At 30.3% G+C, this 16,659-nt stretch overlaps 2 protein-coding genes across 3 annotated transcripts; both read right to left on the bottom strand.

Moving 5' to 3' along the window:
• Positions 1-5,893: 5,893 nt before the first annotated feature.
• Positions 5,894-8,797, bottom strand: LOC107957987 (actin-depolymerizing factor 2). The gene is made up of 3 exons (XM_041087703.1): positions 8,544-8,797; positions 6,510-6,775; positions 5,894-6,431 (listed from the first exon to the last, which is right to left on the bottom strand). Exons 1-3 carry the CDS (start codon positions 8,544-8,546, stop codon positions 6,281-6,283), a joined length of 420 nt encoding a protein of 139 aa, XP_040943637.1. The 5' UTR covers positions 8,547-8,797; the 3' UTR covers positions 5,894-6,280.
• A 1,091-nt stretch (positions 8,798-9,888) lies between these two features.
• Positions 9,889-12,354, bottom strand: LOC107957988 (actin-depolymerizing factor 2). Of its 2 annotated transcripts, XM_016893626.2 has the most exons (3): positions 12,193-12,354; positions 10,497-10,762; positions 9,889-10,418 (listed from the first exon to the last, which is right to left on the bottom strand). In XM_016893626.2, the coding sequence occupies exons 1-3, from the start codon at positions 12,193-12,195 to the stop codon at positions 10,268-10,270; spliced, it is 420 nt and encodes a 139-aa protein (XP_016749115.2). In that variant the 5' UTR covers positions 12,196-12,354; the 3' UTR covers positions 9,889-10,267. The 2 variants fall into 2 exon arrangements, with proteins under 2 accessions (XP_016749115.2, XP_040943636.1); XM_041087702.1 differs by lacking the exon at positions 12,193-12,354 and having other exon boundaries at positions 10,497-10,864.
• Positions 12,355-16,659: the final 4,305 nt, after the last annotated feature.

The following is a 16,659-nucleotide window of genomic DNA, read 5'->3' as shown; positions in this document are numbered from 1 at the left end:
AGTTGGGTGACTAAAAAAAACAATTAAATAGTTGAGTAACTATTTTATAACTTTTTATAGTTGGGTAACCACGACTATTCAATTTTGTCTTTTTTTATCACCAGATGACTAACGTAAAAATGAAAATAGTAAAACACCCAAAAATCCAAGATAGTTGGCGACTTTTTTGGTTACCAACCGTCTAAAGTAAAAATGGAAACACTCAAAAATTTAATATAGTTGGGTGACTAAAAAAGACAAAATTGAATAGTTAAGTGATCATTTTGTAACTTTTTATAGTTGGGTGACCAAAAAGAATTCATCCAATTATTAGTAAATTTCTTTTTTGATCACCCAACTATTCAATTTTGTCTTTTTTTATCACCAACTGAATGACATAAAAATGAAAACGGTAAAACACCCAAAAATCCAAGATAGTTGGGTGACTAAAAAAGATAAACATGAATGTTGAGTTACTATTTCGTAACTTTTCATTGTTTGATGACTTTTTTTTTCACCAGCTGTAGCTAACGTAAAAATGGAAACACCTAAAAATTTAATATAGTTGGATGAATAAAAAAAACAAAATTGAATAATTGAGTGACCATTTTGTAACTTTTTATAGTTGAGTGACTAAAAAAAATTTACTAATAGTTGGATGACTACAAACACAGTTTACCCTTTTGTTTTTAAGTGATGATCAAAGCATTTTGTAGACTAAGGATTAATTTATTAACAAATTATTGTTTAGTTTAAGCATATACTTAATTAATTTTTTTATAAATCAATGTTTATTATAAGCATATACTAATTAATATATATGACTGGAAATTAAATATTTTAAATTCTTCAAGGGGCAGCTTTCATGTCATTTTCATATATTTTTTTCTTTGACTAGCTTTTGGAATAGTATGATTTTTTTATAGAACATTATTTCGATTTTTTTTTTATCAATTTGATTCTTATATTTTTTATAAGTTAACTTCGGTCGTTAATTTTTTAAAAAGTAGTTAAATCGGGTTTTTTAGTAAAAATATTGATTAAAATATTAATTTATTAAATGATATCGATGTGACAACTTACGTAACAATTCACATGTGCTTCACACTGATATAGCACCATTTGTTTATATGTCACGTTAATAAATAATCTAATAATTATAAAAAGTTTCAAAAAAATAATAAAATAACTCAAATTTCAAAAAAATATATAAAAATTCAAAAAATAAGCATGAAGTACACGTGGATTATCATTTTGGCTACCATGTTTAAAAGTTCAACATTTTAGTCAACGTTTCTATTAAAAAATAGCAATTTGATTCTTTTTTAAGAAAGTTGATGGTTAAATTCAACTCATTTTAAAAGGTTGAGGTCAAATTGAAAAAAGATATAAACATTAATGACCAAATTTATCATTATACCGTTTAATTATTGCTTTAGCCTCTGGTAAAATTTGATCCCTTCATTTTTAAAGGACGACTAATTCACGAAATGTAAAATTACTTAAAAGTAAATTTTACTATATTCTTCTAGTAGAATTTACTTTGTTTATTATTATTTGGGTTAAATTACTTTTTGAGATTTTTACTCGACAATTACTGGTTTAAAATTTCTTTTTATTCAAATTAATCCTTGTCGAAACCCCTTTTATAGTTTTTTTTAAAGATCCCTTATAATATTATTAATAAATCGAAATTGATAATATTGTTAATGGTAGATGTTAAAGTGTTAACGGTTTTAACAGTTAACTGATAGCAACATTGATAGCATTAAAATATTCTTGGAAATTCACTTTAACATAGTAATTAACAATGATATAAATTTAGCCGATTGAGTCTTAGCTTGATTGGCATGAGTATTATTGTTAATGCAGAAGGACGCGGGTTCAAGTGTGCTGAAGCGCATTATCTTCTTATTTATGGGTCGGGGAGGAGCTATAAATAGTTCTAGGCATTGTATCAAAAAGAGCGTATATGATCCGAACTTATAATGGGTTATTAAATGAACTTGTTAGATTTATGAACTAATTTATAATTAATCATGTGAAAGAATGTAAAATAACGAAATAAGCATGCACCACTATACGTAAGTTTCTTTTTTTAATATATAATTCTCAGTTTCTTTATCTGATGAAAATTCACGATAAGAGTTCTATTGTAAGTTTTACAACAATTATCTCTATCACAGTAGGTGTATAACAACCACCTCTTTATAACTAGTAGAATCTTGGCAGACAAACGGGACTGTTATAGAGAGAATTGATTGTAATTTCAACTCATTTTATCCAAAAAATTTATACATTTGAAACATTTTTATTGGATCTCGTGCATTTTATGCAAAATAATACAAGTTGAAGTCCAATTTTGTAATTAAGCCTAATAATAAGATTAAAACTGAAATTAGACCATTCACTTTTAACACATAAATATTGAATTAAAAATATGACATTGTAAAAAAAAAGGAGAAAAAGGTAAAAAAAAAAATATGACATGTCTCTAATTTTTTTAATTAATCTTTAATTCTTTATTCTAATGAGACTGAGTCAAGCCTATTTAGGACCATTATATATTTAAGTTGGACTCGAGCAATTATTTATATAATAAAATTGTAATTTTATTTATATTCAATGATAAATTTTATAACAAATTAATTTTAACAGTGGTATAGATTTTAGGGTAACCCGATTTGAATATCGAATTTGACTTGTACATAGAAAAAAATTAGTTATTTTTGGAATAGTAGTTCGATTTAAGTCTATTAATTCCAACCCGAAATTTTGATCCAATCCAATTGATTATAAAAAAAAAATAGAACTCATGCTTATTCAAATCGAAATGAAATGAACTCAAAACAATTAGAATCCAAAAATAACTAGAATAAATAACTCAAAATGGATCTTAATTAATCAAAATAAAAAATTATTTGGACCCGTAATAATCCGATATAAAAAACTTGAACCTCAAACCCTAAAAGCATAAACGATAGCAAAGAAATTTTAAATGGGCCAAAAATAATTTCCCACGGACAACTAAATTGATTACCAAACCAGTTAGACCACCAATTCTCAATTCGATCGATTGCCCTGATTTGATTAAATAAATTATTAAAATTTAAGTTATTTAATTAAATTATTAATTTTTCAGAATAATCAAAATAGGCTGGAGAGGTTTAAATTAAATATTTTTATTTTACTGAGGGGCTTAAACGAAATTTTCTCATTTAGTAAGGGGGAAAGGCACAGCTTGTCATTGGCTACATATCCTTATCAACTATGCCAAAGAATAACTGCTTTACTACTCCAATTGTGATTTTTTTTTACCATGAAAAATATAAATAGTTAGATTATTTATTTCAAATATTATCCTTTAATATAATATTTACAAAGTTATTAAAAATAAATCATATTTTTATAATTAATATATCATACTATTATATTTTTAATTATATTTAAATAATACATTTCTATGAAATAATTTTTAATTATTAATGTTTAAAATTTCTACATATATTATTTTTTATTAAAATATCTTATTACAACTTTATTCCATTCCATTAAATTGAAGTAGCCGTAAATATGTCGTTTAACACCTCACAAACAACTACATATGTTAGCTTTGAAGAGATAAGAGACGATACAATGCACTCTTAACATATAAGCTCCACAAATAATAAGTCACACATTCGATATATCTGAAAGTACATATGAATTTATAACTAATGCTAATAGAAAGTCTACAACCAAACTTAGAAATCAGCATCAGAATTTATCCGAGTTTGCCGTAGAGAAAACAAAGCCTAATGACGAACATGGCTCTCGAAGACATTGAGACCAATATCAACTAACTTTGTTGTGTTAAAGTTGTGTGACCCGAATCTCGTCACTTGTTAGTGATTAGCTAGCCTACTCATTGATTGAACATTTTTATACTAGTTGGGCTTTAGCTTGTTTTCATTGATTTTGGGTCTAAGTTCATACATTTTGAGTATTATCATGCTAGATTCTGTGACCGGAATCTCGTTTGATCCGGCTCGAACCCCTGAGATACAAACCATACCGCACAAGTTGAATTCGTATAGGACTATACTTCTTCTATTAGACATTGGTTATAACAAGGTTGTTTAACCCTTAAATAGAAGTATTCAAAACTCCTTTTGTATTGTGTGTTTTCAGCATAGTAAATTTCTCTTTTTCTGCCCGTGATTTTTCCCGGTAAGAGTTTTCCATGTAAAATTTACGTGTTTTTATTTTTCTTTCTTATTGCTCTGCAATCATTCCAACTGCTATTATCGACGTTGATTATAATATGTTGCTTGCAATTCTAGGCCGTGCCCTCCCAAGTAACATACATCATCTTGCTCCTCATATTAATTTATTAAACAAGTAAATAAAATAAGGGTGAATTATATTCGTAGTCACTTAACTATTGGTGAATTTTTTTTTTGATCACTTAACTATGAAAAGTTATAAAATAATTGTCTAACGGTTCGATTTTCTTTTTTTTTGGGATCAAATTAAATCAACTATTAGACCGACTACCTTGGATCAAACACCATACTAAAAATTTTAAAAAATAATAAAAAATAAAAAAGCAAGACGATTCAATCGGATTGCAAAGAAATTGCACAAAATTACCAGAGATGATCTAATTCGAAAATAAACAATTAATTTAAAACTTAAAAAAAGAAAACAACTAAAACGTTACCAACTTCTTTCTTCAGCTTGTTTGGGAACTGGGAAAATGGATGAGAAAATGTATTGAACAAACTGGTCCATTTCTCAATTAAAGGCACACAAATTCATCAATTTTATCTTAGCAAGGCTGCCCATTTCTCAATTAATTCATAAAACTTTATAAATTTTATTATCTTGTATCATGCAAATAATAACGTTTTCTATATCTCTATTCCAAATAATAATTTTCTTTCTTTCTCTTTTTGCTTTTATATCTTTTCCATCCTTCGCCTCCCAGCACCATCACCGTTCAAGCCCCGACCCAACGCGGATAAAAGAAACCCAGAAAAGTGTCCACCATTTTGTTTGACGTTCAAAACACATTTTCCCCTATAGCTTCATTTTCCTCCTCAAACCAAGATCAACTCTCTCCCTTGAAGCCATAGAGCTGCTTCGCCGCTCGTTAGGGTCTACTTCCAATGTCCTTTCACCTTGATTTCAACGACGATGCGCTTCTCTCCTGCTCCTCTCTCTTTTTTCCCTGAAACTCCAATGCTGCTATCTTTAAAACCAAAAATGGGTTTTTTCACCTTTTTACTTTGCCTTGCTCGTTCTCTTTCTCCTTTCTCATCTATTGGTTTTCTAGGTACTTTTTTGAATTAGGCAAGGGTATGTATCATTGGGCAGCCAACGACGGAGTTCAGTATAAAAACCAACGAAGAGGAAAAGAGAAAAGAGAGAAGGAAGGAAAAGGAGAGGGGGAAAGATAAGGGGGAGAAAAGGAGAGTTTCGATCATCAAAGAAGACCATATAAAAACCAGTAGGGGCGTGGTTGACGATGGTGGCATCAGTTAGATCCAAAAAAATACCAAATACAAGTTATCACTTGAAATTAAATATACAAGTAACTCCTTTGAAAAAAAAAAACTAAACAAAGAACCAACCAAACAACCGACAAAACAATCAAACAAGTCAAAAGCATGAGAAAGATATTAGTTGAGAGAAGATGATACAGCATCATTATCAAACATTCAAAGTTGGCATCCAAATCCAATACTTAGCCCATCACCCAAAAAACAAACAGCCAAAAAGTAGCTCACACTTGACAATCAATCTCACACTTCAAGACCAAGTCTCTTCACCAACAAATATCAACCAGCAAAAATATCTCGTTCAAATAAATTTGCAATCAAATCCAGTGTCATAAATAATACCAAAAAAAAAAAAATCAGTGACTCGTAAGTCATGAAAGCATACTCTTTTTAACACACTGAAAAAAAAACAAACAAGGGTCAATATTCAATGAAATTAAACAAAAAAAAAAAACTTGAAAATGAACTAAATGTGTTGTCTAACCCTCACAGACAGTTGCATATTAGCGTTGAAGGAGATAAAAGACTACAGAAAGGCACTCAAAACATAGGTACTATAGATAACAAATCACAAATACCCGAAACTACGGGTTTATCATCATCGAGACTGATAAAAGTCTTTATGGCAAAACTTGGAAATTGGTAATTGTCCAAGTTTTGCCATTTCGAAACCTATAAACATTTCACATAAGTAAAAGACATACTGTAGGAAGGAAGGAAGGAAGCTTCCCCGTTGCAAAAGCCTAAAAGAACTGTATTCAGTTTGCACGGCTTTTGAAGACATCAAGACCCATCTCGGTTGGATCTGTTGCTTGCAATTCCACTTGGATTCCATCCAGTTCTCGCTTGAATCTGTCTTTGGAGCTAGCATATATCATTTTGCTCCTGATCCTTGATGTATCGGGAGACCTTCATAGGACAACAACAATATATAGTAAGTAATAAAAGGAAACAATGGAACACCACGATTAAGAAACATTGCAGTACCATGCGATGAAAAAGATTCTGCTCTTTGGGACGTTCTCGGCTGTTAGAAAATCAAAATCGTACACAGCATAACGACATTCATCAGCGGGAAGACATTTAGTAAAATCTTCATAGCTCTCAGTTGGCTCACCAAGCTTCTCCACGATAACTTGCTTCTGCTTCTCCTCGATTTTGAAAACAATAAAGCGGTGGGTTCTTTTTGCCTTAAGTTCTTGGAACTTCAACTTGCAATCATCATGCACAGCCATTCCCGATGCAGCATTGGCCTAGGATATAAAATAATACCACATGAGAAAACAAATATCAAAAGCAGTCCCAATGTTTAATAACATCAATAGCACACAAAGGAACGATAAATGAAGGAAAAAAATCAACCATTCCAATAATCTATATATCCATGATTTGATCCTAAAAAAATGAACAATAAAGAAAGAAAACAAAAGCTACACTTAAATACCCTTTACACTCTAACTTGATCTCTTGCAATGGCCCCCTATGCTGGTATAACATCATGTGTCAATATCTTTAGGATGAAGCAGAGCTCATCTTACATTGCCTTTAGAACATCCTAAATCAGCTAGTTGAGCTTCACAATGGGGCGTGTTCATTGTTTATGATCATAAAACCATAATATTATGTTTGGATATATAAAATAAGATTTTCTTTGGTTTCAGTAAAAATAAGAAAATAATAATAACAACAAAAATACAAGGATCCAAATTACAAGCGCAGACAAATTAGATTAATATATTAAACAAGTAAAATAAAAAGTCAGTGTCAAAGAAAAACAGTTAAAAATAGAGTATTCATAAAGTAGAAACCGATACGTATTTAGATTAACAGCAAATTAACATCATGTGTCAATATCTTTAGGATGAAGCAGAGCTCATCTTGCATTGCCTTTAGAACATCCTAAATCAGCTAGTTGAGCTTCACAATGGGGCGTGTTCATTGTTTATGATCATAAAACCATAATATTATGTTTGGATATATAAAATAAGATTTTCTTTGGTTTCAGTAAAAATAAGAAAATAATAATAACAACAAAAATACAAGGATCCAAATTACAAGCGCAGACAAATTAGATTAATATATTAAACAAGTAAAATAAAAAGTCAGTGTCAAAGAAAAACAGTTAAAAATAGAGTATTCATAAAGTAGAAACCGATACGTATTTAGATTAACAGCAAATTCAGTAAAATCAACCAGCTAAAGAGACAAGAAGCTAGACCAGTAATGATTCCATTTTCAGCACAAATTAGTACATCTAATTTCATCGAAATCAAATCAAATCATTAACTACAGATTTAAAATCCTAAGATCCAGACACTCAAAAATTTCCGGGGATTTTCAAGCATCAATGCAGAGATGAATTAACCGATCAAACACAAAATTAAAAAAGAAAAATCAACAAAAAAAAAAGAGAGGATCTAGTTGGATTACTAAGAAATTACACAAAAATACCAGAGATATGATTTAATTCTAGGATAAACTATTAATTTAAAAATACAAAAAAAAAATCAACAGGAAAAGAGACGATCCAGTCGAATTGCTAAGAAGTTGCACAAAAATACCAGAGATATATGATTTAATTCTAGGATAAACTATTAATTTAAAACTACACAAAAATATCAACAAGAAAAAAGACGATCCAGTCGAATTGCTAAGAAATTACACAAAAATACCAGAACTACGATTCAATTAAAGGATAAACTATTAATTTTAAACTTAAAAGTAAGGATCCAGTCGGATTACTAAGAAATCACACAAAAATAATCAGAAAATCGACTAAATTCAAGAATAAACAAAAAAAAAAGATCCAATCGGATTGCTAAGAAATTACACTAAAAATCAGAAATAAGATTAAATTCAAGCTTAAACTATTAATTTAAAACTTAAAAAATCAACAAAAGAAAAAGACGATCCAGTCGGATTGCTAAGAAATTACACAAAAATATCAGAAATACGATCTAATTCAAGGATAAACTATTAATTTTAAACTTTTTTTTTTAAAAAAGGCAGCTGAAACATTACCATCTTTTTGGAGCTTTTTTGAAAACGGGGATACGGATCGAGATCAACGGCGGTGGAAAAGGAGATGAGAAAATATAGAGAGAGAAAAAGGACAGCTCTTCCGATGACGAGGGTTGAAAAACGGTGGGGAGGGGCAAAGGTCCTTTTATTTCGGTGAAAACTTGCCCCAGTTGAGTTGAGAATTAATAGGGTGTTTGTATTTGAACATTAGGTTATCGTACGAAACATTTCTTCGCCTAATCTTGTGTTGCCACGTCGTGTTCGGTTCTAAAGGGCACGGGTTTTTGTGTTGTGGTCATGATTAAGCCGCGCTGTATTTTATGGACTCGGCTAATAGACAACTTCACTCGTTGGCGGCTTCGTTTGACTCGGCTGAATTTTACAATCTAATTTTTTATTTTTTAAAGGGTTAATATAGTTTTTGACCCGTGAACTTGATAAAAAATCTATTTCGGACCAAAATTTGAAAAAATGTAAAAGTTTGATGATTTGATATGGTAATTTAGCATCATATTATATCATTATTTAAAAAAATAGATCTAATGATGTGGCACACTATTAAAATACACATCACCGAATTTTTATATTTTTTAAAAATTTATAGATTAAAATAGATTTAATTTTCAAGCTTAAGTACTAAAGTTGACTTAATTGTGAAATCCATAAATAATTTAATCAATTTTTATGTTAAATTGATGTTACAAATTAATTCGAGATCAACTCATAAATAATTTCTTTTTAATTTTAATATCCTATATATTTAATTTGATACATTTTGAATGTTATAACGTGAAGAGTATGTTGGGGATATTGATGAGCCTAGCCGGCAAAGCAAGCGAAGCCCATTAGTTGAGAACATGATAAAACATCATTACTAACATTCAAAGTTGGCATCCAAATCCATTACTTAGATTAAACGAAATTCATTTAAATTATTAAATTATTCAAAAACATTTTATTTAACACATTAAGATATTTTTTTTAAAATCTTATTTAAAATCTGATTCACAAATTTATTGCTAAGATATTTTATAAATCTATTAAATTTATAAATCCGTGACATCCGAAAATATTTTATAAAAAGAATTGAACTAAAAAAAATTATTTTTAATTGGTACAAACAATGTAAACAGAAAATATCATAGAACAATTTTAACAACCATTTTATAACTTAAATAAATTTTTTTAAATAATTTAATGATGTTTTTTAACATTTTGAAGCTAAATGACCAAAACAAAACATAAATAAGTCTGAATCAAGCAAAAAATATCAACCAGCAAAAAATATTGTACAAATAAATTTGCAATCAAATCCAGTGTCATAAATAATGGCAAAAAGAATCAGTGACTTGAAAGACATAAAAGCATGCCCTCTTTAACACTCCGAAACAATAAACAAGGGTCAATATTCAAAGAAAATTAAAAAAAAAAAAACTTGAAAACGAACTAAATGTGTCGTCTAACCCTCACAAACAGTTGCATTTAGCGTTGAAAGAGATAAAGACTACACAAAGGCACTCAACACATAGGTTCTATAGATAACAAATCACATATACCCGAAACTACGGGTTTATCATCATCGAGACTGATAAAAGTCTTATGGCATAACTCGGAAATCCCGAGTTTGCCGTTTCGAAACCTATAAACATTTCACTTAAGTAAAGACATACTGTAGGTAGGAAGGAAGGAAGCTTCCCGGTTGCAGATGCCTAAAAGAACCGTATTCAGTTAGCACGGCTTTTGAACACATCGAGACCCATCTCAGTTGGATCTGTTGCTTGCAATTCCACCTGAATTCCGTCCAGTTCTCGCTTGAATCTGTCTTTGGAGCTGGCGTAAATCATCTTGCTCCTGATCCTTGACGTGTCGGGAGACCTTCATAGGACGACAACAACATATAGTAAGTAATAAAAGGAAACAATTTAACACCACGATTAAGAAACTTTGCAGTACCATGCGATGAAAAAGATTCTGCTCTTCGGGACGTTCTCGGCCGTTAGAAAATCAAAATCGTACACAGCATATCGACATTCATCAGCGGGGAGACATTTAGTAAAATCCTCGTAGCTTTCGGTTGGTTCACCAAGCTTCTCCACAATAACTTGCTTTTGCTTCTCCTCGATTTTGAAAACAATGAAGCGGTGGGTTCTTTTTGTCTTGAGCTCCAAGAACTTCAACTTGCAATCATCATGCACAGCCATTCCCGATGCAGCGTTGGCCTGGGAGTATAAAATCATCAAATGAGAAAACAAATATCCAAAGCAACCCCAATGTTTAATAACATCAATAGCACTCAAACACAACATTATCAATTATAGTAGAAAGGGCCAAAATGAAGGGGAAAAAATCAACTATTCCAATACTCTATATCTCCATGATTTGACCCTAACAAATTGAAAAATAAATAAACGAAACAAAGCCGCACTTAAATACCCTTCACACTAGCTTCTAACTTGATCTCTTTCAGCTGCCCCTTATCCCCTTATCTTCGTATAAGGTCACTTGTCAACAACATCTTAGGATAAATCAACTGGTTGTGGTTCGCAATGGGGCGACAATGTTTATTGTTTATGATCATAAAATCGTAATATTATGTTTGGATTAAAATAAGATTATTTTTTGGCTTCAGTAAAAGTAAAAAATAAAAAAAAATACATGGATCCAAATAACAAAGGCAGACAGATTGGGATCAATATATTAAACAAGTGAGATAGGTCAGTGTCAAAGAAAAACAGTTAAAAATAGAGTATTCATAGAATAGAAATTGACACTATTTGATTAACAGCAAATTCAGTAGAATCAAGCAGCTAAAGAAACTAGAAACTAGAAACTAGATCATTGATGATTCCATTTTCAGCAGAAATTAGGTACATCTAATTTCATAGAAATAAAAACCAAATCATAAAAATTCCAAATAATCGAATCATTAACTGCAGATTTAAAGTTCTAAGATCTTGACACTTAAAAAAACAGTGGTTGCATAAGAAAAACTTAAAAAATCTGATTGCTAAAAAAATACTAGAAATACGATTAAATTCAAGAATAAACTATTAATTTAAAACTGAAAAAATCAGCAACAAAAAAAAAAGTAAGGATCCAATCCGATTGCTAAGAAATTACACAAAAATATTAGAAATACATTTTAATTCAAGAATAAACTATTAATTCAAAACTTGAAAGATCAACAAAAGAAAAGACGATCCAGTCGGATTCCTTAGAAATTACACAAATGTATTTAAAAAATACGATTAAATTCAAGGATAAACTGTTAATTTTAAACTTAAAAAATCAACAAAAAAAGGAAGATCCAGTCGGATTTTTATTTGTTCAATGACGATCCAGTCGGATTGCTAAGAAATTACACAAAAATATCAAAAATACGCGATTAAATTCAAGAATAACCTACTAATTTAAAACTTAAAAAATCAACAGAAAAAAAAAGTAAGGATCCATTCGGATTACTAAGAAATTACACAAAAATACCAGGAATACGATTAAATTCAAGAACAAACTATCAATTTAAAACTTAAAAAAGAAGATCCAGTCGGATTGCGGAAAACTTACACAAAAATACCAGGAATACGATTAAATTCAAGAACAAAACTATTACTTTTAAACTACAAACAAAAAAAGGCAGCTGAAACATTACCATCTTTTTTGAGCTTGTTTGAAAACGAGGATAAGGATCGAGATCGACGGCGGTGGAAAAGGAGAAAAAAAAGGTAGCTCTTCCGATGACGAGTGTTGAAATATGGTGGGGAGGGACAAAGGTCCTTTTATTTCGGTGAAAACTTGCCCCAGTTGAGTTGAGAATTAATATGGTGTTTGTATTTGTACATTAAGTTATCGTACGAAACATTCCTTGGTCTAATCATGTGCTGCCACGTCATGTCCGGTTCATAGAGATAGAGGGCACGTTTGTGTTCGGGTTTTGTGTCGTGGTCATGATTAAGCCGCGCTGTATATTATGGACTTGGCTAATAGACAGCTTCTTTGTTTGACTCGGCTGAATTTTACAAATTCTACTATTATCCCTTTTTTTTAACAATATTAATATAAGTTCCGATAATATCTGCACTCTTTTTCGAATCCAAGTCCTCCTACATTGGCAATAGAGGTGCTCATGGGTCGGGCCGGGCCCAAAAAAAATTTTGGCCCAGATCCTAGGCTCGGGCCCAGCCCGGGCCGAAATATGGGCCTAAAATTTTGCCCAGACTTGGCCCGGGAAAAAATTATAAAGCCCGAGCCCGGCTCGGCCCGGCCTGTTTTTTAAATAAATACTAAAAATTTATTTTAAAATTTAAAAAAAAAAGTATTTTAAAATTAAAAAAAATTTAAAAATATTTTAAAAATATTCTAAAATTTTAAAAAATTAAAAAATAACAAATAATAAATATATTTATTATATTCGGGCCGGGGCCAAAAAAGTTGTGCCCGAGGCCCGACCCGTTTTTTAATCGGGCCTCATTTTTTTGCCCAAGCCCATATTTCGGGCCTATATTTTTACCCAAACCCTCCCATATTTCGGGCGGGCCGTCGGGCCGGGCCGGGCCGCCCGGCTCATGAGCACCTCTAATTGGCAACAATCTATACCGATTGAGTTAAGACTCAATCGGCCATCTCATTTGTACTTTTAAATTGGTAAGAAACATATTTTACAATGTCAAATATAATAATCAAATATTAAATAAAATGTTATAATCTATTTTAAAACTATCATAAATGTTTTCATAATAGGAATCATATTGTATTTTACCCTTTCTGCTTAAGAAAAATGATAAATTAGGCATTATATATTCGATCAAACAGCAAACGGGTCCTTCTATTAAAATTTTTTATCTATTTCTGTTGTTAAAAATTTGTCCATGTACGTTAGAATGATATACACGTGGCATCCCACATGTTACTATCTAATTATTCTATCAGCCATGCCAATTTTTAACAGTATAAAAGAATAAAATTTTTAACAGAAAATTATGATAAATAATTGTAGTGTATTTAGTATTATTTATCTGATGTATTTATAAATTTAAATTTCGTTTTACTCGCAATTTAATCTATTTTTTTGTTTTAATATTGTACATGTTTCATGTGTTATTACGATTGATTAAGTTTAAAATCATACATTTAACTACCTGTTGTATGTTATTTTTAAACTCGCATCTACATTTTAAATTCATAATTTTCACACATATACACGTGTGATAGGATTTTTAATTCTATTATTAAATAATTTTGTTGTTGGTATTATTTAACTTGTTTTATATTATATGTTATTCATATTTAACTACACTTAAAACCTCTAATTGATCCTTGAAACCTCTAATTAAGTTATAATCACAAGTCATTGCAGCAATAATTAAGAAATAATTAAAAGTTGTTTTTTAGAAAATAAATTATATTATTATGAGATTTTTTTATATTAATAAAAATTCACACATATGTTATAGTTTTTAAAAGGGTTAAATTACTATTTGGGACTTGAACTTTAGGGTTGTCAAGAAAATATCAGGGACTAACTTGAACAAAAAAGTTTAGACATCAATGTAAGAATAATTGTCGAGTTCAAAGACTAAATTAGACCCAAAAAAAGTTTATGCCCCAATGTGGGCAATGACCAATGCAAAAGCGGCAAGCAAACCTGCAAAAAATGAAAAATTGAATACCAATGCCTTTAAAAATTATTAAATTATAAATTTATGTATAGTAAAATTACAATTTTCTCCCAAAATAAAATTATAAAATTAATACATGGTAAAACCATATTTTAACTTTTTAAAAATTTATAATTAAATTTCAAATTCTCCTGAAATATTTCTTAAATTCACACCTAAATGTGAAAGTAATTATCGAATTGAACCCCAAAAAAAGTAATTTAATCTTTTTTGAAACGTTAAATTTATCATTTTAATCAATATTTCATTTGATTCTCATATCAAAATTTAATTAATATATCTTTACTTGGACATATCATAATATATATATATTTTTTATAATATGTTCTTATCATATTTGTTCTTTTTGATACAATGCTTAAAATTATCCATAGTCCCTTCCAAATAGAGGTACTCATGGGTCGGGCGGCCTGGCCAGGCCCGACGGCCCGCCCGAAATATGAGAGAGTTTGGGTAAAAATATAGGCCCGAAATATGGGTTTGGGCAAAAAAACGAGGCCCGTTTAGAAGATGGGTCGGGCCTCGGGCACCACTTTTTTGGCCCGGGCCCGGCCCAAATATATAATAAATATTTATTTTTTAAAATTTTAAAATTTTAAAATATTTTTAAAATACTTTTTTATTTTTTTAAATAAAATTTTGGTGTTTATTTTTTAAAATTTCATACCTATATTTTGGGCCGGGGCCTAGGATGCAGGTCGGAATTTTTTCTGGGCCCAACTCGGCCCGGCCCATGAGCACCTCTACTTCCTAACCCTTAAATATGAGGAGAATGTGTTTCAACACACTCGAACTCACGTTCTCATGTACTGACAACAACATCGATACCAATAGAGTTATAATTTGAAAAGTATGTTAGGGGAATGGTTGAGCCAAGCCGGGTGTAAGGCTCGGCTATGTTAATAGAAATGAAGTGGAAAGCATGACCAAACACCTGGAATGGGTCCACAGGCATTAAAAGATTCGCCACCCTCCACCTCCCCTTTCTCTGCGTCCAACTAACGCTACCCTTCCTTTTTTCTGGTTTTTTTTTCCTTTCTTTTCTTTTCTTCTATATTTTCATAATTGGACCCCCAGCACAGCCGCCCAACCACCTTTTCTTTCTTTTAAAAACTATATTTGATTAGATTTTTATTTATTGAATTTTTTTGTTGGGTTTTAATTTCAACTAGAATGCGGATTGTGTATTAGTTCGATTGATATAGGTATTATTGTCAATACAGAAAGACATGGATTTGAGTTTCTTGAATCGCATTATCCTCTCATTTATTAATTGGGAGGGGTTATGCCTAATTCTAGGCATGGTATACAAAAAGAATAGATATAATCAGAACCTATAACTAGATTGTTCAAAAAATATTCTACAACAATATCTAGAATATGAATTCCTAAATCTTTTGAAAAAAATACCGTAAAAAAGAATAAAAATGTTAAAATTTTAAACATGATAGCCCGTATAGCAATCAGCATGCACTTCATATTAATTTTGAATTTTTTGAACTTTTTATAATTCCTTTTTTTTTGAATTTCTTTATAATTTTTAAATTATTTGTTGATCATATGAGACAAATAATGTCATGTCAAAATGAAGTGCATGTGAATTGTCGCACATATTGTCATGTCGGTATCGTTAAAAAATTAATGTTTTAGTTAATATTTTTATTAAAGAAAAATAATTTGACTCTTTTATGAATGTTAATGGGTAAATTTAGCTAAAAATAAGCCAATTTGATATAAGAAATATAAACGCTGAAGGCTAAATTTATCATTATGCCTTTTTTGTTTTATAAAACTCATAACAGAACGTGTAATCCAATTATTTGTATTGATGATATGATCTTGTTATGATCTTTATGTTGGAAAAAATATGGACATCACATATATAATATGAATAATTATATGTTATTATTTACTATTATAAAAGGTTAGTCCAAATTAAAAATATCTAATTTGGTTAAAGCTTATTGAGCTTCAATTATTAAATGAAGTATGGACCAAATATATGTATATTTCGGTGTAACAACTCACATTAATGTGTCTATGCAAAATTGCTCATAACTATCGAAAGCCTAACGATGGTGAAAGATACATCTATATAGGTAACAGTAATTCGGTACAAGTTGAAGCAATAAAGACTTTTAGATTATTGTTATTATTATTAATGACTGAATTTTATTTGGATTTCAGTTGAATGAGACTTTTGTTGTACCGTCTTTTAGATGTAACTTGATTTCCATTTCAGCATTAGAGGTGTTCATAGGCCGGGCTGGGTTCGGCCGGGCCCAGAAAAAATCTCGGTCTGGGTCTTAGGCCCGGGCCCAGCCTGAAATATGGTCCTAGAATTTTGCCCGGGCCCGGCCCGAGAAAAATTCATAAAGCCCGAGCCCAGCCCGGCCCGGCCCGTTTTTAAATAAATACCAAAAATTTATTTTAAAAATATT

Source organism: Gossypium hirsutum, chromosome D01, assembly GCF_007990345.1.
Source record: "Gossypium hirsutum isolate 1008001.06 chromosome D01, Gossypium_hirsutum_v2.1, whole genome shotgun sequence".
Classification (NCBI taxonomy): Eukaryota; Viridiplantae; Streptophyta; class Magnoliopsida; order Malvales; family Malvaceae; genus Gossypium; species Gossypium hirsutum.
Note: the sequence above shows the minus strand (reverse complement) of the source record. Positions and strands in the feature narration are given on the sequence as shown.

Excerpts from the sequence above, each read along its gene's own strand:
- LOC107957987 (XM_041087703.1), bottom strand. Across the intron at positions 6,432-6,509 it reads AGAATCTTTTTCATCGCATG|GTCTCCCGATACATCAAGGA; the intron begins GTACTGCAATGT and ends TGTCCTATGAAG.
- LOC107957988 (XM_041087702.1), bottom strand. The coding sequence starts at position 10,849 with ATGTTGTGTTTGAGTGCTATTGATGTTATTAAACATTGGGGTTGCTTT. Across the intron at positions 10,419-10,496 it reads AGAATCTTTTTCATCGCATG|GTCTCCCGACACGTCAAGGA; the intron begins GTACTGCAAAGT and ends CGTCCTATGAAG.